Raw genomic sequence first — 23,544 nt, forward strand, 5'->3', positions numbered from 1 at the left:
AGAGCAGCCTTGGTCCCATCTGGACAGGTTACCCCGGGCTGTCACGGTGCCAGCACGGCCGGCTGCCGGCCTCCGGGCCTGGCCAGCGTTGTCCTTCAGAGTTCACGTTGTTCTGTCCTGGGGCGGCTCAGCCTGCTCCCCTGTGGTTTCTCCACAGCTGTGGGAAAGACCCCCTTGGAAGCGGCCGGTGTGGGCCGGGGGCGGGGTTCTTGGGGCTCATCATGCCTCCTGGCCGTGGGCTGATGTTCCCCGGGGGTCCTGCACTATGGACGCCGCAGGCCAAGCCCAGAAGCAGGTCTGCAGCTCCTGGAGCCCGGGAGGAGGCTGTGGCATCTGCGGCAGGGGGGGCAGGCCCCTGTGCTCACAGGTGTGGTGGGGTTACACCCTGCAGAGCAGAGCTCGCACGAGTCCGCACCGCCCCAGTCTGTGCCACTGTCATCGTCACCGAGTGCCTCAGGGGAGCTGGGTCTGGGTGAGGAAGCTCTGTCTGAGGGCGGTGGGCTGAGCTGCAGATGGGAGAGCAAAATCCCGCCCTGTAGTGGCCTGAGCGGTCCCTTCCCTTGCTCATGACCATCTCAGGGACTCTGGCGGGCGCTGCCCCCCTTGCCCAGACGCGTCCCCTTTCAGTCCCCGGGGCTGGATCCTTCTCCGCCACAGCCCGCTCACTTTGTCCTCCGCTGAGGCTCACTGAGCAGTGCTGTTCTTGCTGCCCGACTCCCCCAGGGGGTGGCTCTCTGTCTTGCTCACCTCTTTATCACAAGTGTCCAGAGCGTGACTGGCACACGAGACTGCCCCGTGCTTGTGGGCGGAGGCTGACGTGGACTCTCAGCAGCTCAGGTTCAGCCTGGCCAGGACATCGGGTTTGTTTTACAACTTGAGATGTTTGCTGAAAAGGGGAAATGGGGTCGTCAGCCCAGAGCAGCTGCCCGTGGCGGGGCTGTCAGCCTGGGAGTGGGTGTCTGATGAGGTGTGACTCTCCACGTCCCCACTGCTCCTGTGTCCCATGTGCACCAGGGAGCCTCGCCCTAGGACGCTGGCAGGTCGAGGCGGCATCTGGGTCTGTGTCTCCGTCCGTGTCCATGGCCTGCCAGGTGGTGGCTCCTCTGGGTGCCATAGAGAGCCCTAGGAAGAGAGGGCTTACGTCCAGGGGATGCAGGAGTTGGGCAGCGAGGATGAGGACTGTGTCGTTGTGGGGTTGTGACGAGCCTGAGTCCACTCTGGACCCAGTTGAGAAACGAGAAAGTGATCCCTGGCAGGACTGGGGCCTCGTGTCTGCAGGCGCCATCGGGTGGCTTAAGGGCTTCAGGTGGGCTCGGTTCCAGCTTGCTGTGATTTCCCTGGTGCAGCGGACTCGGGGCAGAATCCCCAGGAGTCACAGGGTGCCCACCGCTGGCTGCCATCCCCTAAGTGCTTGTGGCATGACCGAGTGGGGAGGGGCTCTGCAGGATGGCAGAGGAGCTCCCTGCCTGGGGGACGGGGTCCCGGGTGCAGCCGGGCTGTGCTCACTCCTGTGGGGGAGACCGGAGCTCCTTCCCGCGCTCTTGAGTCAGTGGGTGACAGTTCCACTACCTGGGGCTCTGGTCTGGAGGTGCAGCAGGACCACGACTCCCTCCGCTGCCTCCGCTCGTGACCCTGGGCTTCCTGCGTGGCGGGTGCCACCCCGGCGTAGGTGTGGTAGGTGGTGCTCGCAAGCTTTCCTGTGGAGGGGGTGGTTCTCTCCCTGTGGGCACCTTGCTCCCATCGTCCCCGCAGCCTGGCCAGGCCTCCCTGCCCCCCGGCAGCATCCAGGTCGGAGGAAAGCTGGAATCTCCGCCCTGGATCGGAACTTAGCTCAGGAGCATCCACATCTCCCAGGAAGCTTTGCAGGACTTGCGTCAGGCTGGATTGGGCCCCTTCATTGGTTCATAACTCACTTCTTCAGCAAGGGGGGCTGGCGTGCTTGAAGGCACAGAAAGTGCAGGGTTAGATTATGGACAAAGCGGCTGCTGGCACCCTCTGGCGTGCCCTCGTCCCCTCCTGCTCCCTGCGCCCAGCTGCCGGAGCCATGGCCCTCTGCAGCCCTGACCACCTCCCATGCACAGCTCTCTCTCAGAAGTCCAGGCAGCCCTGGGGAGGGCAGAGCCCAGGCCTGACCCAGATGGTCTGCGTCCTCACTGCGGCCCTCGGCCTGGCCCTGGCTGCTCCCAGCCTGGAGTGGGAGGACTCCTGTCCTCAGGTGTGGGCGGGGTGGCTGCTCCCTGTCTCTGGTGACATGTGGCTGGTTCAGGCCATCTGGACACCCAGATCTTGCCCCGTCTGAGTAGGAGGAGCCCTGACGGAGAGACTCCTGTAGATGCTCCCCCCATCCCCGAAGGAGCAAGGGCGCTGCTGCCTAAGCACTTGGCAGACCAGCCCTCCCTCGGCCCCTCTACGGGGCGGCGGGGCGGCCCGCGGGACCCTCACCTGGCGCTGCCCTTCCCTCACAGAGGAGGAGCTCCGGAAGCTGCGCGAAGAAACCAACTCGGAGATGCTGCGGCAGGAGCTGGACCGGGAGCGGCAGCGGCGGATGGAGCTGGAGCAGAAGGTCCAGGAGGTGCTGAAGGCCAGGTGAGGAGGAGGGGAGGCCGGGCGAGGAGGAGGCGAGGCCAGGCAAGGAGATGCTCAGGGCCAGGTGAGGACCAAGTGAGGAGTGGAACCAGGTGAGGTGCCCAAGGTCAGGTGAGGAGGGAGTGAAGGCCAGGTGACACCATCGCCCAGGCAGTGTTGCCCTGTCTGTAGTGGGGGTTCCCTGAGTCAAGATCTTGCTCAACTCCGGAGGTGGCCGGCCCCGGGAGCAGACACACCTCCAGCCCCCTGTGCTGTGTGGCTCCTGCTGGCGCCCCGTCTCTGCCCTCCTCAATAGGACGGGGCTGTCGCAGTCTCTCCAGGAGTCCTGCTGCCCCTCCCCTCATCCTTTTGGTCTCAGCCGAGAACTCAGGTCCAGTCACCCTCCTGGCTCCTGGGCTGACAGGCCTGGTGACTGTGTGTACATGTGCCCCGGGCAGGGGGCCTGAGGTCTCTGCTGAGTGGGGGTGCCCCCCCAGGCCTCCTCAGCCCTCCCAGCCCCTCCTGGGCCCAGAGCATTATGAGGGTCAGAGGGTGAGTGGTGATTGTGGGCCTGGCCCAGACTCTCTGGGTCAAGTCCTGCCTGTGCCGGTCATGAGCTGTGATCCAGGAACAGTGGCTGCCTTCCTGTGCCTCGGGGCCTTTGTCTGGGGAAGAGGGGGCGGAGGAACCCTGTTCCACAGCAGGAGGGATGGAGGAGTCACGGAGCCTGCCACGAGCGGCCTGGCCGGGCAGGGCCGCCTCACGTCCCCCCAGTCTTGGCCAGCAGTCACCCCCCAGCTCCTGGCAGGGCCTTCCCAGGACCTGAGACCCTGCCCACCCTGCCTCTGCTTTCCCACACTCACCGCCCTCCCCTGCCCCCACCCGAGCCCCCCGACAGTACTCCAGGCACCGCACCCGTGTCACCCTGCTGTACCCGCGACCTCGGGGTCAGCCTGCCCTGGATGGCCACCTCTTTCCATTGGGGTCCTCCGTCCCCAGGCTGCCAGGTGACACCCCAGCTTCTGGAGGGGGTGACATGGACCGTGCTGCGGGATGGCACTCCTCTGGCATGCGGCCTCCTCCAGTGCCCCACACCTCTGCCTGCATGAACTTGGCCTCTGCTTCGGGGTGCCACCAGCAAGAGGCAGGTCATTCCAGAGGGGTGTTCCCGGATTCTAAGAGCTGTGCTCTTCCCGTCCTGATAAACCCTCATGAGAGTCTCTTCTGTGCGGCATCCCAGCCAGCAGCCTGGTGGATGAGGCCACCGAAGTCCCCCCCTCCCTTACGTCCCCTCCGGCCCCACACCACCTTTGTCCAGGCCCTCCGCGGCCTGAGTGGACAGCTCTCTCCAGCTTGGGGCAGCCCAGCCAGAGCCGGCTTCTCCGTGAAGAGGCCGAGTGTCACTGTCCTTCTTGACACTTGTAACCCCGCAGCTGAGGGTTCCAGGAGAGGAACACGCAGGCCAGGACCAGGAAGTAGGAGCTGCGGGTCCGGGGAGCGTGGAGGGGCCACTCCCCTGCTTTCAGGGCGGGGAGGTTAGGGTTTAGGAACCTTCTGGAAGCTGAGACCTGAAGGAGGAGGGGTGCAGGGAAAGCAAGTTCCGGGCAAGGCCTCCTCCTGCCTGGTCGACATCCTGGTGCCCGTCTGGGTGGGCACGCGCATGGGGACCCCCTTCACCGCGGGGCACACACACATGCGTCACACACACACAGGCTGGGAGTGGAGCATGGTGACTATGTTTACACAAACCTCTGTTTTGGTTTTTAAGAAAATTCTGGGAAAATCACCTTGGTTTAAGCTTACTTGTTAAGGTGAAGGCTGTCTCCAGTTAATGGGTTCAAAAGCACCATGGAGACATTGCCCTTTGACCTCCACCAGCCTGTGGTCTGGTCCTGCCCAGGGCCCTGTCCTGGGGTTTGCTCGCAGGGGGCACCTCCCATGGCTCCTGTGCCCTCCTGGCCACATCGTGGCCTTGGCCAGGGGCGCCAAGTGTGACCGTCCCGTGCGCCCAGCCCGCTCCCCCCTGACACGGGCCCCTGGCATCGCGCTCCGTGTCGGGCTCCGGCGTCTGCCCTAAGGCCTCAGGTCCTTGCCGGCAGGAAAACTAGATTTAGTAAAGCGATTCAGGACGCTCCACTCCAGGCTGTTCGGCTGATGATTGAACAGCAATGTAGGTGGCTCAGAGACGTCATGGAAGACCCCCAGTTGTCAGGAATGCAAGGGCCCTTTTCTCGTGGTGTTGTGTTGCTCCAAGGCCACCGGCTCACGTCCCGCTCACCCTGGTCACCCGGAGCTGTGGGCCGGCCCCCGCTGGGAGCGTTTGGGCTGCGGCTGGCCGTCTTCCTGTCCTCCTTTTAACCTGAAAACATTCACTGCTGCAGCTCTGTGCTCAGTCGACTTCCTAAGAGGCAGTCGAGTTTCCACACCTGGCATGACAGGAGGGAGGTGAAGTCCCTGCCCCTGGGAGCACCTGCACCCGAGTCTCCAGGCATCTTTCTCTGAAGGCAGCTTGCAGCCCATGAGTACCTAAACACCTGCTCGTCTCTAGCAGGTGATGATGTTGGAACGATCACACAGCCTTTGTGCAGGATCGGTGTCATCAGATGCAAACCCAACAGTAAAACAGTAACACGAAGGACACTCCAGGCAGCCCCAGCCTGCCTGTGGCTTAGCGAGCTGGTGTCCTCCAAGCCTGCAAGTCCTCAGTCGCATGCCTGGGCCTGGGCTTGGGTGGGAGCCTGTTGTTGGTGCTTCCTGGGTGAGCTGCCTCTTCTGGGAATGTCCTGGTGCAGAGGCCTGGATGCCTGCCCAGGAACGGAGGGCACCCAGCCAGGGCACGGGAGTTGCCTGCATGCCTGGCTCCCCTCCTGTTCCTAAAATATCCCCACTGGTCAGCAGCTCTGGACGTGGACGGTTATTTGGGCAGCCTGGCCACGGGGAGCAGGGGGTGTAGAGGCCCAGCGGCCTTCTCCTTGACCATGGCTCCTTTCTCTGGGACCCCCCCTCTGTCCACTGCTTCAGGAGGCTGTCAGTCCTGAGGGGAGGGTTTAGCTTAAGTGGTAGAGTGCATGCTTAGCACACATGAGGTCCTGGGCTCAATCCCCAGTACCTCCTCTAAGAATAAATGTAAGTAAACCTAATTACCTACGCCCACCAAAAAAGAAAAAAAAAAAGGAGGCTGCCGGCCTCACCCCCTGCTTTCCCTGCTCTGTCCTTTGTGCCTCCTGCACTAACACAACATGGCGGTGATGGGTTCCAGTCGCGGGTCACAAGCCCATGGACTGGGTGGGTTCATGGAGATGTTGGAGTGAAGTGACGCTGTGTACACAAAACAGAATGCTGAAGGTGTGCGCGTGGGGAGGGCCTTCCAGCCACGCTGTCTCTGCCCTGGGGGAGCCCTCTGTGCCCCCCAGCCCCCACAAAGGTTTGCCTGGGGTGCCGCTCTTCCCACGTCCCGGGGTCTGCTGGACGGGGGTCCGCAGGAGCAGTGCGGTGTATCAGCAGCCCAGGCCAGTGCCGGGTGAGGAGGGCAGGCGGACTGGCCAGTCAGTGACGGAGCACTGCCCAACGTATGGGGCCAGGCCTTTGGCTGGGGGCCAGTCTGTCAGGGCCTGTGGCTGGAAATCAGGCCCATGGTCAGCATCCAGCAGGTGGACAGGAATTCCAGGGAGGGCTCCGAGGCCAGGTGAGTCCTGTGGTCGGGGACGGCTGGGCTGCAGGGCAGGGAGCCGGGCAGGTGGCTGGCATGGACCGAGCTGGGCCGTGTGTGCAGGGGGCGGGGGTCACTCAGCCTGCGGCTTTGCATGGTGCTTGCTGAACATGCGTGTTGATAAATCTTTTTCGCTGGCAGGCTAGTTAATTAGTACAAGAGCTAGTTGTTCCGAGCTGAGTAATAAATAAAGACCCAAATGTGTTAAAAGTAACAGGAAGGAAAAGAGTCGTGTGCTAGAGACGCTGTTCATTTGGTCGGCAAGAGCCAGCAGGCGCGCCCGTTAGGTGTGCAGCTCTGCGCCTGCCCTCGCAGCTGGCGTCTGAGCCGTCAGGAGCCCAGGGGGCACCCGGCGGGTCGGAACAGGCACCGCTGTGTTCAGCTCCCATGAGAGCCTTGCAAAGCCCCAACACACCTTGAACTGACAGAAGTCTTGCTTCTTCTCTCCCCTCTTTAAGAACCGAGGAGCCGCCAGCTCAGCAGCCTGCGAGAGGCCAGGCCCAGGTCAATAACGGAGCAGGTAGGCCTGCAGGCGGCGGGTGGGCGGGCTCTGTCCCCGGGTGCCCCTGCTCACCTCCGGGGACCTCCTCCCTTGGGTACCGGGTTCGTGTCTCTAATTACCAGTTGGGGAGTCTTCATAGCAGTTGCAAGTTGTTCAAGCAAAACACGACTCTTTTTTCGTGGAAGTGCAAGGCAGCACCGGCCCGGCCCTTCCCCAAAGACAAGTCAGGTCGTGGTCACACTGGCTGCTTGGCCCCAGCCTGCTTGCTGGTTTCCAAAGGCTGGTTGTCCCGACAAGGGGGTGAGTGGGCAGTGGGAGTGCCCCAGCCCCCCAGTCGGAACCCAGAACCCCTTTCAGGGTCTTGTCTTCCCGCCCCAAACTCACGCCCTGTCTCACCCCACACTGCACGTTCTGAAGTCGTCATTCAGAGGATGGCGTGGGAGCAGACTGGGCTTCCATCCAGCTCTCGAGGGACCTGGTCCACAGTGGGCCCTGGGCCACGTGGCCTCACACTAGGGCCCCTGCAGGCTGACTGTGGGTGGGAAGCCCCCTGCCTGGGCCAGGGCTCAGAAAGCTACAGCAGAAGGGCCTTCGGTTAAACCCTGCCTGGCTGAAGATGTGGAAACCCAGGTCCCAGAGGGAAGGCCTCTCCCAGGGTGACCCGCCAGGGGGAGGCTGAGCTGGAACCAGAGCCGGATGCTCACCCTGTTCCCGCCCAGTTCAGGACCTTACCGCACCTGCCTTCCGGAGAGGAAGATGCCCTTCCTGGGGCCCCAGTGCTGGACATGCCACGGGCCAGGTTGCGTGCAGGATTGGCTGCTGCATCCAGTGGGGCAGAGTCCTCTCGGGTTCCCGGGGTTCATGACCACTGGCCCAGGTTCCAAGCCAGGAGCAGCACTAGGGAGCCCCCAGGACCCCTGCTATGGGTGGCAATCAGTGAGCATCCTCCATTTGTGGGAAGTGTCAGAGGAGAGTATTTCCACGCCAGCCCCATGGGTCCCCACAGCCACCTGCTCTGAGGGCCAATCCTTAAGCTGAGGTCCATTCTGATAGCCATGGTCACTGCGAAGTGGGCTCTGTGTGGAAGGCAGGGAGTGTGGTGAAGGGAGGGAAGGACCCAGCAAGTACAGCCCTGAGGATGTGGGGGGTGGGGATGGGGGTCTGCGTGGTGCTGGGACGGGATGGGGCTCAGGAGCGCCGTGAGACCTGTCCACTCGGGCAGTGCGCCTGGCCCCGACCCGGGGTTGGCAAACCACAGCTCCGCATCTGGTTTCACATTTTTAAAATGCTTTTAAATCCTTTTAAACGGTTGGGAAAAAAGCAAAAGAATCTTTGACAATTGAATGTTACACGAGAGTCAGGTTTCAGCGTCGTGAGTAGGGTTTCATGGGAGTGCAGCCGGGCCCGTCCACTGTCCACGGCTGCTCTCCAGGCCCTTGCAGTGCCGGCCCCTGCCTGGACTCTCACCCTAAAAACCCTGGCACGCTCCAGGCGGGCGGGGTGTGGGACCCCCCCCAGCCCTCCCCACCCGTCATCTTCTAAGCCTGAGTGGCCTCTGGGCATTTCTGAGCCTCGTGGCCTCTGTGGGTGCAAACCCTGGTCCCTTGGTGCCAGCAGCTCCTGAGCACCTCCACGCCACTGCCTCTAGTTGTGGTCAGACAGCGCCCCCTGCAGGTGACTCCGCCACCTGCCCTCTGCAGAGACAGACTTGTTCCTTGGGATTTCGGCTGGTTTTCTTGAGTCTGATGTGGGTGGCTTTCCAAAGGCCTTGGCCATAAGTAAGCAGAGACCACTTCACTCACTGGAGCCCCCACCAGGACACAGCCCTCGACACACAGGCCCACTGGCTGTCCCCTAGGGACACCTGGCCACTCCCCAGACAAACCAGTGTGCCCAGTTAGACATGGGGGGAGGCTGACACAGCCCCACGATGGGCTGAGAGCCTGCCTGGACGGCGCCTGTGCTGGGGACAGCCTCCAGTAAGCTGGGGGCCAGTGTGAGAAACACGGGGACCCCTGGGGTCTGCGTTGGTTGGTTTGCACCTCGTAGTGAGGTGGGCCAGGCTCTGTTTTCAGGGGCCCGAGCCCTTCAGAGGTCTGGCACGGATGGGTCCTCACCCAGCTCCGTGGGGAGCCCTGGCGCACAGCCCCTGACCCACCCCGCAGGCACCCCCACACCTGCCCCTGCCCTTCTGGGGTCCCTCTCAGCCCACCGCCCTCACCGAAACCCCCACCTCGTCCCACAGACCGGCGGGGCCAGGGGCTGTGCCCCCGCGTGCAGAAGTGGTTCTGTGAGAGGTTCGGGGAGTATGTGGAGGACTTCCGGTTCCAGCCCGAGGAGAGCACGGTGGAGGCGGACGAGCCCCTCAGCGCCCGGAGGTGAGACCCTCGTGGGACTGGGTGGGGGCACCCAGGGCGGGGAGCCTGGGGCTGGTGGGCCTGGTCCCTGCACCGAGGCTTGAGAGCCAGGCCGGGTCTCGGTACAGCAACGAAGTGGGACGGCTGTCGGGGCGCCCTGGGCCAGCCGTGCAGCTGCCCTGGCAGGAAGGGCCTCTTTGGGGCCAGCAAGCTAGGCTGGCAGGTTTCACAGGGGCAGCTGCACAGCCGTGTCCCCTACTCAGTGTTCGGACTCGTGCTTCTCGTGGGGTGGTGGGCTCACAGCCCTGGGCCTTGCTCGTGGGGACACACACCTGCTGGGTGAACCTCGGGCCCTAGGGACTCTGAGAGCCCCCTGCGGGCCTGGCCCCCCTCTCAGACACGGGTGGGGGCATGTGGACAGGAGACGAGGGACCTGCCCCAACCGAGGGAGCAGCAGTGGGGTCCCGGGTCAGCTCGGGCTCCCCTAGTGCTGTGGGGTCAGCAACGCCGTTCCAGGTGAGTCAGGGCTGGCGCTCACCTCTCCCTCTCTCCTAGGCTGACCGAGAACATGAGGAGGCTCAGTAAGTACCTGTTTGTCTCCGTGGGGCCGTGCAGTCCTTGGGGCTAAGCTGCCTGTGGGTGTGGGTGGCCTGAGGAGTGACTGCGGTCTTGTGCGGACCTGGACTGCCCTCCAGAGAGACATTTGTCAGGAATTCCCACCCAGCCTTCTTCCTAAGGCCTACCCATCTGTCCATCCGCCCTGGCCCACAGCTAGAAGCAGGTTCCCTCCAGGTCTGGAAGCCCTGGTGAGAAGTGGTTCTTCCCCAGACACTTGCCAGGCCCATGGTGTGTGAACAAAGCCCCCAGCCCCGCTGTTCCCGCCTAGGGGCACTGGCGGGCCACAGATGGTGTCTTCCTGTGGGGGCGAACGACAGCGGACAGCACCGGGATGGCCTGGGGTTGGGGCACCAGGGGCCTGCGACGGCTGGGGTTTGCTCTGCTCGTTTTGGTTCTGCATCCCCCCCGTCAGCTGGTGCAGCCGGCGGGGCTGGCCGGGTGTGTCCGAGGGCCGGGCGAGCCCTGGCCTGACTGGTCTGTCCTGTCCCCAGAGCGCGGCGCCAGGCCTGTCACCAGCTTTGTGAAGAATCTCTCTGCCTTATCCGACTGGTACTCCGTCTACACGTCGGCCATCGCCTTCACCGTGAGTGCTCCCCGCGGGGTGGGTGCCCTCCCCGCGGTTTCCCGGGGCCCAGCCCGGCTGCGTGGGCCAGCGCTCAGCATCCCCACCTGTGAGGTGGGTGTGCCAGTGCCACCCAGCCTCGGGGCTGGCCGGGGGTCTCCCTGCCTGCCCAGAGACAGCCCCACCACAGCGTCCTCAGGAGAGGGCCCTGTGGGGCTTGCGGCTGGATTTCCCCGGTGGGCTGGGGAGAGGGCTGTGGGGAGGCTTGTCTGCCTGTGCGGAAACCAGGGGTCCCTCCCATCAGGCACCAGGGGCTGGGGGTGGCTCCTGCCACTGGCCTAGGGACCAAGCTGGCCTCTGTGAAGCCACCAGTCGTGAGGAAGGTAGGAGGCGTCGGGCCAGCATCCCGGGGGTACTTTGGGGAAAACAGGCCCTGCCGCCCAGCCTGAGTTGTCCTGCTCCCAGTGGCTGCTCCCAGCCCCATGCAGGGAGACCCTGCCGTCCAGTGGGAGGAGGATGTAGGCTGCCCACTGGCCTGCTGGGCCCTGAGGCCAGAGAGGGACGGCCGCCACTTCGAAAGGCCCCATCTCTACAGAGACCCCTGCCCCCAGGTGACCTCAGCCAGGGAGGGTTCTGAGGACCACCCTGAAGCTCCAGGGGCCCACCGTCCATGGGAGAGATAAGCATTGCTCACGGTCACAGAGGACAGGCCTTGCTAGCAGGGGCCAGCCCCCTTCACTGGGAGGTCACCTTCCGCCACCGTTCACAAGCACTTTGCTGCTTCCGGTCCCCAGATCCTTACTTCCGCCTGTGTTTCGTGGCTGGGGCAGCCCTGCCCATTCAGACCCCCTGCCGGGCCTCCGCCTGAGCCCACTGCTTCCATCCCCTGCCTGCACAGGCAGCCTGGAGGCCTGGTGCAGGGTAGGATGTTGGGGTGCTGGCTCCGTGATGCCTTGAGCTCCCGCAGGTGTGGCCCCACCAACCTTGTGGGGTCAGCTCTCCGCCTGTGCTTACGGAGGCGGCCCGCCCTGCCCTGCCAGCAGCTGCCCCACCCCACCTCCTCCCCAGCTGGGTTCCATCTCCACTGGCAGCTCTTAGGGAGGAAGCAGCCCTTCTCTGGTTTCTCTGGGGTGCAGGGTTCTCAGGCCTCAGGAGAGCCTCTGGGCTTGGTCTCCCCGCCTCCTCCGAGCCTACACCCGGCAGGGAGGGAGGGGTCTGGCCCACCTTGAGCCACACTGTCAGGTCGCTGACGTCTCCCACCCGCTTCCTCTCCGAACCCGCAGGTGTACATGAATGCTGTGTGGCACGGCTGGGCCATCCCCATGTTCCTGTTTCTGGCGATCCTGAGGCTGTCCCTCAATTACCTCATAGCCAGGTGGGTGCTGTACATGCTGGCTGTGCCGTCTCCCCACGTCACACACATGTGGCTCGGGCCATCGTCCTGGGTGGCTGTCCTCTTGCAGGCTCCTGAACCCCCAGCAGGATGGTCCACTGGGGCCGGCAACTCTGACCTGCAGGTCCTGGCTGCAGGGTCATGCCAGCTCCCCCCCGCCATGTGCTGCTTTAGGGCAGGAAAGGCCCCCCCCAGACCTCGGCAGTGACCTCCCAGTGTCGGGTTGCTGGAGCTGCAGTGGCTCTGAGCCCGGGAAGTCCCGCTGGTGAGGGTGCAGGTGGCAGCAGGGTGGGGGCTCCGAGGGGCTGGTCAGGGGTCCCCAAGCCCAGGGTCAGGCTCTGCCTTTCCTTTGTGCTCTCCGAGCACCCTCTTTCCACCTCGAGGCTGGGGGCTCTGTTGGAAGCCAGCAGGCTGGGGTGGGAACCCCTTGTCCCCAGGCCCCTGGGTCTGTGTGGACCTGAGGGCGCCCCCCGGGGGGGGCCTCAAGCTCCCACCAGAACTCAGAGGCGGCCCCACCTGCCCCTGCTCAGCCGCCGGAAGCCGCCGGAAGTCACGCTCACACGCCCGCTCTCCTCCGTGCTCCTCCCTGCCCGCTTAGGCCGGTTCACTTGGAAACGTTTTCTGTAGAAAAGAAAACCTTTAAAGGCTTGCAAAGGGTCCTCCGGGCCCCGACTAGACATGCTTCACTGAAGTCCTCACCGCTGCAGCTTCGCTGACTTACTCTGAGAGGCCCAACCCCTCTGGGTACTTGAAGTCTGTCTCCCACCGAGGAGGGTCCCTGAGGGAGTGGCCGGTGGGGTGACTGGGACCGTCTGCTCTCAAGGCCCCAGGAGCGGCCCAGGCAGTCTCGGCAGGGGGCCGGGTGTTTCTGAAGCCCATGTCCCCAGGGCTGGCCGGCACTCCCTGGGGTGCCTCCCCGTGGGGAGCACAGGGCGGGTGATTTGATATTCTCTCTCTGACTCCATCACCTGCGGACGACGCTGTGTTGAAGGCCTGCTGTCTCTGTTTTCCAGGGGCTGGAGGATACAGTGGAGCATCGTGCCTGAAGTGTCTGAAGTGGTGGTGAGTCCCGGGAGGGGCGCCGTCTGCAGGGCTTAGGCCTTTGCCCACCAGCCCCGTTCGGAAGGCCGCTGATTCCCCAAGGCCTCCCGATGCAGCTGCGTGGACACCCTCGGGGAGCCCTGCCTGGCGAGGAGAGGTCGGGGAGGAGGCGGCCAGCTGCCCCGAGCCTGGAGCCCCGTGCAGCTGCACCCTGACCCCTCGCCAGCTGATGCCCAAGTGCCCCTCACTGGCCTGGGCTTGGCCTGACCCGACCCTCCTCAGCTGGGATGTGACGTAAGGGGGGGGGGGGCAGTGAGGGGGCCACCTCAGCCCCTCACAGACTCCTGTGTGGGGAGGTGAACCAGGGGCTGGACCAGTGGACGTGTGGAGCAGGGGTCAGCAGGCTACCTGTGGCCTGCTGCCTGATCTTGTAAATAACGTTATATTAGCACACACCGTGCCCGTTCGGTTACGCCTGGCAGTCACGTTGAGTTGCTGAGACACTGTCAGGCCTGCAGAGGCGCGTGTGCTGGCTGTGGGCCCGTGACAGAGAAGTTGGCTCACGGGGCAGAGCCGCTGGGTGTGGCCAGGAGCGAGGCCATGGTGCCTCTGTGACCCGTGTCAGATGTTTGAGTACCTACTGTGTGCATGGAACATGCAGTAGGGGTGGGGGATGTCCGTGGTGTCTGCAGGGGCCCCTTTAGGCAGGGCTTGGGGAGGGCGTCTCAGGGGAAACAAGCCTGTGCCCGTTTGGACCTGGTACCTGGAATAAACTCAGGCAAGCAGGGCGAGGTCAGGCCCCTTCCTGCTGGGGCTTCAGTTTCTCTGTTGTAACGTGAGACATGGGGGGCTGCGGGGTCCCAGGTGCACCTCTGATCTGTCTAAACGTGAATCGGAGCCTCAGCGCTGCCTGCAGGGGGGACCAGAGGGGTGCTGCTGGAGCAGCTGCCTGTGCTGTCCGCTGGGCCTGCAGGGATGGCCGTCCCACTGGCTGCGTCTGAGCAGCCAAGACCCTGGTGCTGGGGCCGGGAGGCCTCCTTGCTGTTTTTGTCAGTGATTTCTCTGACCTGTTGAATTTCAGTGGAAATTCTCTTTCCCCTTTGACTGAAGGAGCCTCCAAAGGAAGACCTGACCGTGTCCGAGAAGTTCCAGCTCGTGCTGGACGTCGCCCAGAAAGCCCAGGTACTGCTGCGGGCTCTGGCCGGGTGCCTCCGGGTGAGCCTGTCCAGTGGGGGGACCCCAGCACCCCAGAACTCCAGGCCCGGCTCGTCCACTGTCAGCTCAGCAGTCAGCCTGTCCACTGGTCCCTCGCTGACACCCAAGACCACCTGGTTGGTGGAGAGGGTCCCCCTGGCTTCGAGTGGCGGCCAGCACCCCAGCTGGTGGAGCCCCTCCCGACCAGAGCCAGACAGGCTCCCGAGAGAGTGTGGGCCTGGGGCCCCCGTGGTGATCAGCCTGTTAATCTGAGATTCAGACCAGACCGGGCACTCAGCCCTGAGGCTGAAGCAGCTGGGTGGGGCCACAGGGCTCTGGGCTCCGGCTGCGGCCTCCCAGGTGCTGTGCGCCCCCCCGGCATGGCCGCGCGGCCCTGGGGGTCTGTCGTGACGCAGCCGCTGCCCCCACAGAACCTCTTTGGCAAGATGGCCGACGTCCTGGAGAAGATCAAGAAGTAAGTGGGCCCTCCGGCCCTCCCGCCACGCCGTGGGTGCGGCCCCGCCCGGCTGACCGGCCCTCTCCCTTGCAGCCTGTTTATGTGGGTCCAGCCCGAGATCACGCAGAAGCTGTACATCGCACTGTGGGCCGCCTTCCTCGCCTCCTGCTTCTTCCCCTACCGCCTGGTGGGGCTGGCCGTGGGTAAGGAGATGCCCGCCTGGCCAGACCTGCCGCTCCACGGTGCAGCCCAGGGCCCAGGCGCCTGCCGATCCCACACACCTGCCCCAGGCCTTGGCCACCAGGAAGGAGGCATTCCTCCCTCCATGCCTCTTCCAGGGGCTTTTTATCAAAACGTCTGAATTTGGGAGGAACAAAGGCCACGGCGTGTGGAGGCACTGCTACGGTTTCTTAGGTCAAACTTGTTTTCTGCCAGCTGAGGGGGAGGCGCTGGTGGACCCGAGGCCCTGGGTGGGTGCCACGGTCACCTCTGAGCACTCGGGGGCTCGTGGGCTCTCAGGGGACGGCGTCAGGGACGTGAGAGGTCAGGCGTGAAGGCAGGAGAGACCTGGGGTGGGAGATGGCGTTGGGGGGGGGGCCTGCAGCATGGGGAGCCTCAGAGTGTGTGCCAGGTGTGGGGGGCTCGAGGGGGTCAGGGACAGTCGTGGGCCGGGGCAGAGGGCGTGTGCGGTGGGCCCTGGGGGTGGGCGGGTCCTGGGGGTTTAGGAAGCGGAGACGGCAGGGTTTGTGGTGGATGGGGGGGGGCAGGGAGCCGGGTCGGGGTTTGCCCTGAGCTGCTGGGCAGGTGGTATGGCTGCTGCTCAGTGTCACCAGGGAGGTGGCAGGAGCACTCGGGTGGAACGGCGCCTCGTCTGCTCCTCCAGGGCTCTACGCTGGAGTCAAGTTTTTTCTCATCGATTTCATCTTCAAGCGCTGCCCGAGGCTGCGGGCCAAGTACGACACCCCCTACATCATCTGGAAGAGCCTCCCCACCGACCCCCAGCTCAAGGAGCGCTCCAGCGCCGCCATGTCGCGCAGGGTAGGCCCCGCGCGGGCGGGGAGGGACCAGGCCCAGCCCCGCCCCCTCACACCCGGCCCGCAAGGGTGCTGGGGTCTCCCGATTCTCTGGGACCCTTGAGACAGATGACTGAGGGGCTCTGCTGCTCCCAAGGTCCCTGACGGACGTCTGGGGGCCCAGCCACCTGAAGGCCCCTCAGGGACCCGCCCACAGACTGGCTGGGGAGTAGACCCTGCTGAGCCAGGCTGACCCCAGGCCAAAGGCAGGAAGGGGAGGGGCATTGGCCTTGACTGTCAAGGACCTGGGGGCCTTGGGACCAGGGAGCCCTGGGAGTGACCACTCCGTGGGTAGGTGCTGGGTCCCTGCTGTCCCCGGCTCTGAGGCTCTGGCAACAGGGCCAAGGTGGGCATGTTTTATGCTCACAGGCTGGGACTGGGGCCCTGTTTCATTCATAGTGGAAGGCCAGGTGGGCGTTGGCACTGTGTCCAGAGCCGGGACGTGGTGGGCAGGCTGGCCTTGGTCCTCTTCTTGGGGTCTCAGACGAGTGGGGAGGTTCTGGGCTCAGTAGGACTCCCAGGGTGGTGTAGGAGGGCTTCCTGGAGGAAGTGGCATTGGCTTTCAGTCTGGTGTGTAAGTGATCCCTAAGGATAGAGTGTCCAGTGACCCATCGATGCTTCTATCAGTGGAAGGGAAGCTCTGGGTCAAGTGTAGTTTCTTGGACAACAAAGCTTGTTGAGGACCCAAACTCATAAGCCAGGTGTGCAGGTGGGCAGGCCGGAGCAGCCCGCACCTTGGTGAGCCGGTGGATGGCTCTGGTCATACAGGCGGAGGTGGACCTGAGGGGTGAGGCACAGGAGCAGCCAGTCTGGCTCTCCCTAACAGTCACAGACTGGAGGGGGCTGGGCAGTGGGCTTCCCGGGGCGGAGGGCGCCCCGCCAGGGTGTCGCAGGGCCCTGTGTCAGCACGTACAGCTCACTCAGCTGGTGTTTATGACCTCATGTCACGTGGACCCCCGCCTTTTCTTTTGTCTCGGTCATACGTGTCTGTTGACCTTTCCGGCCAGCTGTCAGCGCACGACAAGGTACGGTGTCCGTGTGGGACCGCCTCTTCCCGCTGTGCCCTGATGCTGTGAGGTGCAGTGCCTTGACTCTGTTTGACTTACTATTGCTGCTTTTGGCGGCCTGTCCCATGGCCGGTTCTGGTTTCTGAAATTTTGGCATGAGCTGCTGGACCACATGTGCTGGGCTGGGCTCAGCACAGCGTCTGGGGGCAGTGACTTCACCGGGGGAGAGGGGCAGCCCCCTCCCCAGCAGCTGGGCTTCTCTGCCCAGAAGGAGGGCTTGTGGGACGAGGACCAGGCACCAACGGGCCTTTTGGGGGGTGTGCACCCCACACCTGGGTGCCCCCTGCCTCTCGCCTCGTCCACGCTTGCAGCTGGCCCCGGGGAGGCCGCGCGCACCCCGGCCCCCCTGCCCGCCGTCGGGCCGCGGGGCTGACGGGCCTGTGCGCTCTCGGCAGCCACAGACCGCTGCCTCGCGGACCTACGCCTCCAGCGCACCCGCCGGCCTGAGCAGGGACGAGGACCCCGGCCGCGTCCACGGCACCAGGAAGGGCAACTTCCATGAGATCTTCAACCTGACGGAGAGCGAGCGCCCGCTGGCAGGTGCGTGCGGGACACGTCCGCGTTCAGGCCAGGTGGGGCTGCCCTGCCCCAGGGCCGGGGGCCTGGCGGCGGGGACCCAGGAGAGCTGCCTGCCATCTTCTTCCTGAACTTGCTGGGTGGGCGGGTTGGAGGGGCAGGTAGGCCTGCGGTGAGTGGTTTGACAGCAGAAAGGCAGGCAGCCTGCCCCCGAGCAGAGCCCACCAAGCGGGCATCCCAGCCTCAGGGTCACGCGTGCCGGTGCTGCCCAGTCCTGCCCTGGATAAGCTGGTGCACACTGGGGCTACCTGGAGAGCCGGGTGGTGACAGGCAGGTTGGAGCCCAGGGCCCTGGCCATCCTGTCCTCCCTGAAGTGCCCACCTTGCTGGGCTCTCGCCGAAGGGGCCTTCAGTGTTTTGGCACCTGCCGTGTGTGATACCAGCTACAGAAAGCAAACTTGGGAGAATTCCAGTCTTGACCTCCTGAACCCTCGTCCTGCGGACCTGGACCACGAACCATGTGCTCTGAGAGCCAGGGCTGCAGTTTGATTTAAATCAAGCTGTTCTTTAAAAACCACACAAAGTCCTGTGCGTTCCTGGGGGAGGGGCAGCGCCTGCTGCCCAGGTGCTCTCAGTCGCCACTTTGTCTGTGATCCCCCTTTCCTCCCACCCTGGGTGGAGGATGAACGTCGGTCCTTGAAAAGCCAGCACTGATGGTTCCAAGGTCAAACCAGAGGGAGGCTCTTTCCAGCGGGGAAGTCACGGCCATGTTGTCCCCTTCAGTGTGTGAGAACGGCTGGCGCTGCTGCTTGATCAACAGGGACCGGAAGATGCCGACCGACTACATCAGAAACGGGGTCCTGTACGTGACGGAGAAGTGAGTGAGGCGGGCGCATCCCCGGGGTGGGCTGCGGGTGCTGTGACCCCCACGGTTAGAGGTCCAGGGCGGCCCGGGGCTGGGGCCCCCGAGTCCTGTGACCGGCCTGAGCCGGCAGTGCCGTCCCTTCCCCAGGCCCCGGGATGGCCCTGGTCTGGGCTGCTCAAGCCGCGTGGCTGGAGCTGTGCGGTCCCGCCCACAGGGGTCCCAGCCCCGGGGCAGCAGGCAGGATCTTAGTTAGTTTCCTTCTGGGGCGTGGCAGCCAGGCGTGGGAGGTGGGGGAGCAGGTCCAGGGTGGGCTCTGTTCTCAGCATTGGGGGCCCTCGGCCACCTCATCCCCTACCCTCAGCCAAGGAGCCACCCCTCCCCCTCTACCCTTTCTTGGGGGGAACTGGCTGAGTAGACCCCTGGCTGGGCCTACGGGACACTCGCATCTCTGGTCGGGGTCTCAGTGATGTGCCTGTCATAGGAACGTGAGTCAGGGCCAGCACAGAGCAGTGGGTTTTTAACTCGAAAAGCCCTGAGACCTTTGTAAAAGTAAAATCTTTTGTGAGAGGCCAGCACACTGTGGCAGGTTGGGGGGGCCTCCGTCTGGGGCTGGGGTGGCAGCGGCCGGCAGGGTCCCCTCTGGTTCACGTGCTGGGTTGGGCTCTGTCCTCCCTCCTCTCCTGCCCCGGGTAGTTACTTGTGCTTTGAAAGCTCCAAGTCCGGCTCCTCCAAGAGAAACAAAGTCATCAAGCTGGTGGACATCACAGACATCCAGAAGGTGGGTGCAGCCCCTGCCCTGCCATGCCCCCCCCCCAGGCTTAGGAACACATGGTTGAGTTGGAGGTCGGGTGCGTTGAGAATGGGGGTGCCCTCTGGAGACTCCGGCGGCATCGCCCCTGCCCGCATCAGGGCTCCCCTTCCAGAAGGTGTTTCTGCAGAACCCTGCGGCGCCGCCAGGCAGTGTCCCTGCACCGCGGGCTTCCTCTCCTTTGCTGGCCCTCCCCGGGGACCAGCACCGGCATTCTCGCAGACAGGAGGGGAGGCGCGGTGAGGTGGGCCCAGGCCCTGAGCCCGCTCCAACCGCTGTGCAGTCTGCCCCTGTCCCTGACCCGGTGCCTCAGGGCAGGCTGCCCCTGCTCCAGTGTCTTCTAGCACTGTCCGTCCTGTCTGGGGCAGGCACAGGTGTGTGCAGTGCCCGGAGGAGGGGCCGACACACAGACTTGGCAGGGGAGCCGGGCCCACCCGTGCCCCTCTGAGCACCGTGGGGGGGCCCTGTGGTCAGCTTGGTGGCAGCTGCTTCCCTCTAGTGGTGTGTCAGGGGCACCCGCGCCGTGGCTACGACAGATCCCTCCCACTCTCCGTCCGTCCCTCCGTCCCAGAGAGAAGGCGTGTGGACGGCAGGGTCTGAGGAGCAAGACCGGGCAGGGGCCTGTTGCTCACACGCGGTGCTCCCCCGGGGCGGCCCTGCCGTTAGTGCCAGGGCGGGATGGGGCGCTTGCAGGCCTGGTTTCTGACTCACAGTCCGTCCTTGTCCTCTTGTGGCTGGGAAGGCCCGGGCCCGCATGGGCCTTGCCATCTGGGGCTCCATGGAGAATACCCTGGGGCGTGGGGGGGTGGGGGGTGGCTGGGCAACGTCCCTGTCCCCAGGTGACGCCCGTGCTGTTGGCTTTCAGTACAAGGTCCTCTCTGTCCTCCCGGGGTCGGGCATGGGGATTGCCGTGTCGACGCCATCAACCCAGAAAGTAAGTTCTGGGCGAGGCAGGGCGGGGCAAGGAGGGGGTGGGTGGGCGCGGGGACATTCTTGGGGCGAGCTCAGAGCCCCAGGCTGGCCAGGTTTGCAGCTGGATGGAGCAGCCTGGGAAGCCCCTCCCTCCTGGGCAGCAGGGACCCTGAGGCTGAGCCCAGCGCAGGTGCCCAGGGAGGGAGGGGTGGTGCTGGGAGCCGGGCTTCGGGGCCGCGTGGACCTGGCCGAGGGCGGGCTCACCGACAGTGCGCCCTCCTGCCAGCCGCTGGTGTTCGGGGCCATGGTGCACAGAGACGAGGCCTTCGAGACCATCTTCAGCCAGTACATGAAGATTACGGCGGCGGCGGCGGCCGGCAGTGACAGCTAGTGTCGGGTCCCGGACGTGGCTGGAAGCTTTTCTTTTTTCAGCAGTTTGGTAGTGGAGAAAAATTGGACATCCTCGTGATTTTTTGCAATAATCCCCCGATCTGTGGTTTCTCTTGTGTTGACCCTGCGTTTCACAGACCCCTCGCACAGGGGTGGGGCTCTCAAGGGAGGCCCGTCTCGTGGACGTCTGTGGACACAGAGGGCAGAGGGGCCTCGGAGGCCACCGGGAAGGACGACACACGGGACAGAGTGCGCGCGCCAAGCACAGCTGCTCCTCTGTTCCCGCCTGGGCGGGGCTGGCCGCACAGCCAGGCCTCGGGGCCAGCAGCTCTTCCGCACCAAAGCCATACTGAGGAGCACGCGCGGCCCCTCCCTGGGTGAAGGACGTTGGCGACGAGGGGTGCAGAGGGCCCTTAGCAGCCACCGTGAGCAGCCAGCCCTCAGGGGAGACCCCGTGCGTGTCCCAGCCAGGAGGCCTGTCCTGGGCATCCGACCAGGACACTGGTGTGTGGGGCAGCGCACCCGTTCAACACGCCGCGCTTCGCAGGGGCCCAGGAGGGCAGCCGCGTCGGGGGCACCGGGCTTCGGGGCTCGCGCTGGCCTCCAGGCCGGGTCGGGGAGGGAGGGGCTCGGGGTGGGAGCGGACAGCCTGCCCCTGCGGGCTGCACGGGGGTCCTTAGGAGCCGCCGGCTTCGGGGCACAGCCGTGAGCAGGGACCAGGGCTTTGGAGCCGCAGCCCCGGCGCCCACACACGCAATGAAGCCCCAGCCCTCTTGGAGGCCGGAGCAGGTGTCTCCCAGGCCCGGTTCTTACCGGTCAGCCCTTTAAGGTGGCGGGGCGTGGGGACAGCACAATGGCCTCAGAGAGGGACACGGGAGGAGCCCGCCAGGCCAGTGAGGCCGCCTTCCCGCTCAGCACATGTTCAGTGCGGGCCCCTCTGGTTCCTTGGCTTGTCCTGAGTCCTCTGGGTGTCGCTGAGGTGGATTTTTGAAGAAACAGAAGATTATATTTTTTACAGAGAGCAAGCTGTTTTTCTTATTTTTGTATCATTTTTCAGATGTAATTTTTACCTTTGCTCTGATCCTCATTTGCTGGTGGCATCGCTCTTGTCACCCCGTCACAGGGGGGACCTGCCCACCAGCCAGACGAAGCACACGCCCCAGCCCCTGGGTGAGATCTTGGAGCCCCAGGGCCCGCCCGGCTCTCAGTCACACGGCCCTTGGCATTCGGGTGATTCTGCAGGTTGATCTTTAGTAGATGAAGGCAGAGCCCACCCTGACCCTGGCTTTGGCCCCATGGTCAGCGCCGGTGGACCGGTCTTCCTGGGCCCCTGAGGCCCTGGGGACACACCCAGCCTGTGCCTGAGGCAAAGCAGGGGGGCTGAACTGGCCCAGGAACGGCTGCAGTGGACAGGGAGTCCGGGATGCTGTTTAAATCCTCTCCCTCGGGGCTGCCGTGGGGCCAGCGCGTGTCCCTGTAAGGCCCCTGTCCCCAGGTGGGGCGGGCGGGCCCTGCAGCGCGGCCTGCCCTCTTCAGAGCGGCGTGGTTGGCGGGAGTCCCTTCTGAAGACGGAGGGAGATGAAGGCTGACCACGTGCTGGGGGTGCTGCCCCCAGCTGTGCGGGGCCGCTGGCAGGCCCTTCCCGGGAGCCCAGGACCTTTGTCAGGAAGAGGGCACACCTGTGCAGGCTCGGGGCTCCCCGACAGAGGGGACCTGCAGCTTTTATTGAATTGTGTGAATCTGGGCAGATACTTAATTTCTGCAACTAATCACTGAACTAGAATGAATGTTAAATTTTTTATGTCTGAAGCTTGAGTCTATTTTGAATCTGTACATAATCGTTACCTGTGTAACTTTTGTTCAACAAAGGATTGTACTGTATGAACTGATGAAAAAAAACGCTGTAACTTTTTTTTTTTAAAAGAAAACCTTGTTTAAAGAAAAAGTCTTGTATAAATTATAATTTTTATTTAAATAAACCTGAAATGCTTTGTGCTCAGGGGCGGGGGGGCAGCTCGGTTTTGCTGGTAGGGTCCCCATGCACTGTGGGCGGCTGGACTGGGACAGGCTGACACCACTGGCCCCTTGGGGTGGCCCAGGGCCCCTGTGGCCACTAGCACTGAGGGGCAGTAGGGATTTCGGCAACAAGGCCAAGGAGTGAGGTGGGTGTCCAGGGGGATGGCGAGAAGCTGGGAGGCTGGTGGCTGGTGGCCGGCAGGGAGGGGCATGCAGGGGCCAGTGCTCGGGGCAGCGGGGAGTGGCGGTGGGGGTGCCCAGAGATGGGGCAGAAGCAGCACCTTCAGTTTGGGGTCCAGGTCCTGGCCCCACCCAGAGGTGCCTTCCCTGGGGGCCGTGGGCATCTCTGGGACCAGGTGCTGCCCTTGGCCCTCCCCCTGAGGTCTCAGGCTGAGGGGCCCTGCTCAGAGGTGGCCTTAATGGCACTTGTGGCTCAGCTGTCTGGTCACTGACATTGGACACAGAAGGATGCAGGAACCCACCTGGCTACTGCAGCCACTGGGCTTGCACACAGACACCCGAGGGCACCCAGCTTCCTGCACCCTGAACCCCTGAGAGGCAGAGGACTGCCTGGGTCCCAGGGAGTGGCCAGAGCTGGATGGAAACCAGGTCCGGTGGGCCAGCTCCACTCTCAGAGCTGTGGCCTCGCACACCACACCTGTTCATCTGTCCACCTATCCTTTCATCCATCCATCCATCCACCACCAGGGCTGTTCCAGGGGCTGGGATGCAGCAGCGACGAACAATCCCTGGGGCCTGGCACACACCCAGCATCCCGGGAGGCTGCCCCTGCCTGGTGAATCCTGACAACACAGGAACGTACTATTTACAGCAGCGTCGGTGAGTGGATCTGATGAACGTAGGGTAAATAGAGAAGGTCCCACATTGACGAAAGAGGGGTGTTCGTGGTGAGCCAAGGGTTGTGGTTAATACCGTTCACCTCACGGTAACCAGCAGGCAGAGCCGACTCCACAGTTGTTGGCTGTAACAGGGACTGGAGCGAGGGGGTGGCTACCAAGGTGTAGACCCTGGAGACCACAGGAGGCACGGGGAGCAGCCACTGCCCGTAGGCCAGGGCTGCGCATGAGCGGAAGGATCCAAGACCCTGTCGTGTGCAGGAGAGCCGCCCAGCTGGCTGCGACCTGCCCCCAGAAGCCCTGCAACCAGAAGCCCAGCTCCTCCCTCTGGGGCCCCGTGGCCCTCACTGTCCCAGGCTGGCCTCACACCAACAACAAAACCATAGAGAAGAGCCTCAGAGATTCGTGATTACAGAAGCCCCAAATCTACAAACCATTTAAGAGGCACGTGTTCTGGACACAATCTGACAAATAAAAAACAACTGCATTTCTGTGCAAAAACACATTTTAAAGGATAACAGATTGCAAACAGGAAGTTTTTAAGAACAAATCTAAACAGAGTAAAGAGACTGACGGGAAGATTGTCGACCTCTACTGAAGACACACAGCTTCGTACACATGGAAACACACATGATGTTCACAG

At 63.8% G+C, this 23,544-nt stretch overlaps 1 protein-coding gene across 3 annotated transcripts in view; it reads left to right on the forward strand.

The window, feature by feature from the left end:
- The window catches only part of GRAMD4 (GRAM domain containing 4), a 68,573-nt gene extending 46,566 nt beyond the window's left edge, over nucleotides 1-22,007 (forward strand). For 2 of the 3 annotated variants that reach the window (XM_074375768.1, XM_074375770.1), the window contains 17 exons: nucleotides 2,466-2,586; nucleotides 6,733-6,794; nucleotides 9,022-9,154; nucleotides 9,689-9,714; nucleotides 10,243-10,334; nucleotides 11,597-11,688; nucleotides 12,720-12,768; nucleotides 13,858-13,929; nucleotides 14,373-14,416; nucleotides 14,492-14,601; nucleotides 15,282-15,436; nucleotides 16,479-16,496; nucleotides 16,934-17,078; nucleotides 17,837-17,930; nucleotides 18,612-18,696; nucleotides 19,592-19,660; nucleotides 19,925-22,007. In XM_074375768.1, coding sequence (XP_074231869.1) covers nucleotides 2,466-2,586; nucleotides 6,733-6,794; nucleotides 9,022-9,154; nucleotides 9,689-9,714; nucleotides 10,243-10,334; nucleotides 11,597-11,688; nucleotides 12,720-12,768; nucleotides 13,858-13,929; nucleotides 14,373-14,416; nucleotides 14,492-14,601; nucleotides 15,282-15,436; nucleotides 16,479-16,496; nucleotides 16,934-17,078; nucleotides 17,837-17,930; nucleotides 18,612-18,696; nucleotides 19,592-19,660; nucleotides 19,925-20,029 — 1,472 coding nt within the window. In that variant the 3' untranslated portion in view covers nucleotides 20,030-22,007. The remainder of the gene's footprint in view (nucleotides 1-2,465; nucleotides 2,587-6,732; nucleotides 6,795-9,021; nucleotides 9,155-9,688; nucleotides 9,715-10,242; nucleotides 10,335-11,596; nucleotides 11,689-12,719; nucleotides 12,769-13,857; nucleotides 13,930-14,372; nucleotides 14,417-14,491; nucleotides 14,602-15,281; nucleotides 15,437-16,478; nucleotides 16,497-16,933; nucleotides 17,079-17,836; nucleotides 17,931-18,611; nucleotides 18,697-19,591; nucleotides 19,661-19,924) is intronic. The other variant, XM_074375769.1, reaches the window with a different exon arrangement.
- Nucleotides 22,008-23,544: the final 1,537 nt, after the last annotated feature.

Source organism: Camelus bactrianus, chromosome 12, assembly GCF_048773025.1.
Source record: "Camelus bactrianus isolate YW-2024 breed Bactrian camel chromosome 12, ASM4877302v1, whole genome shotgun sequence".
NCBI lineage: Eukaryota > Metazoa > Chordata > Mammalia > Artiodactyla > Camelidae > Camelus > Camelus bactrianus.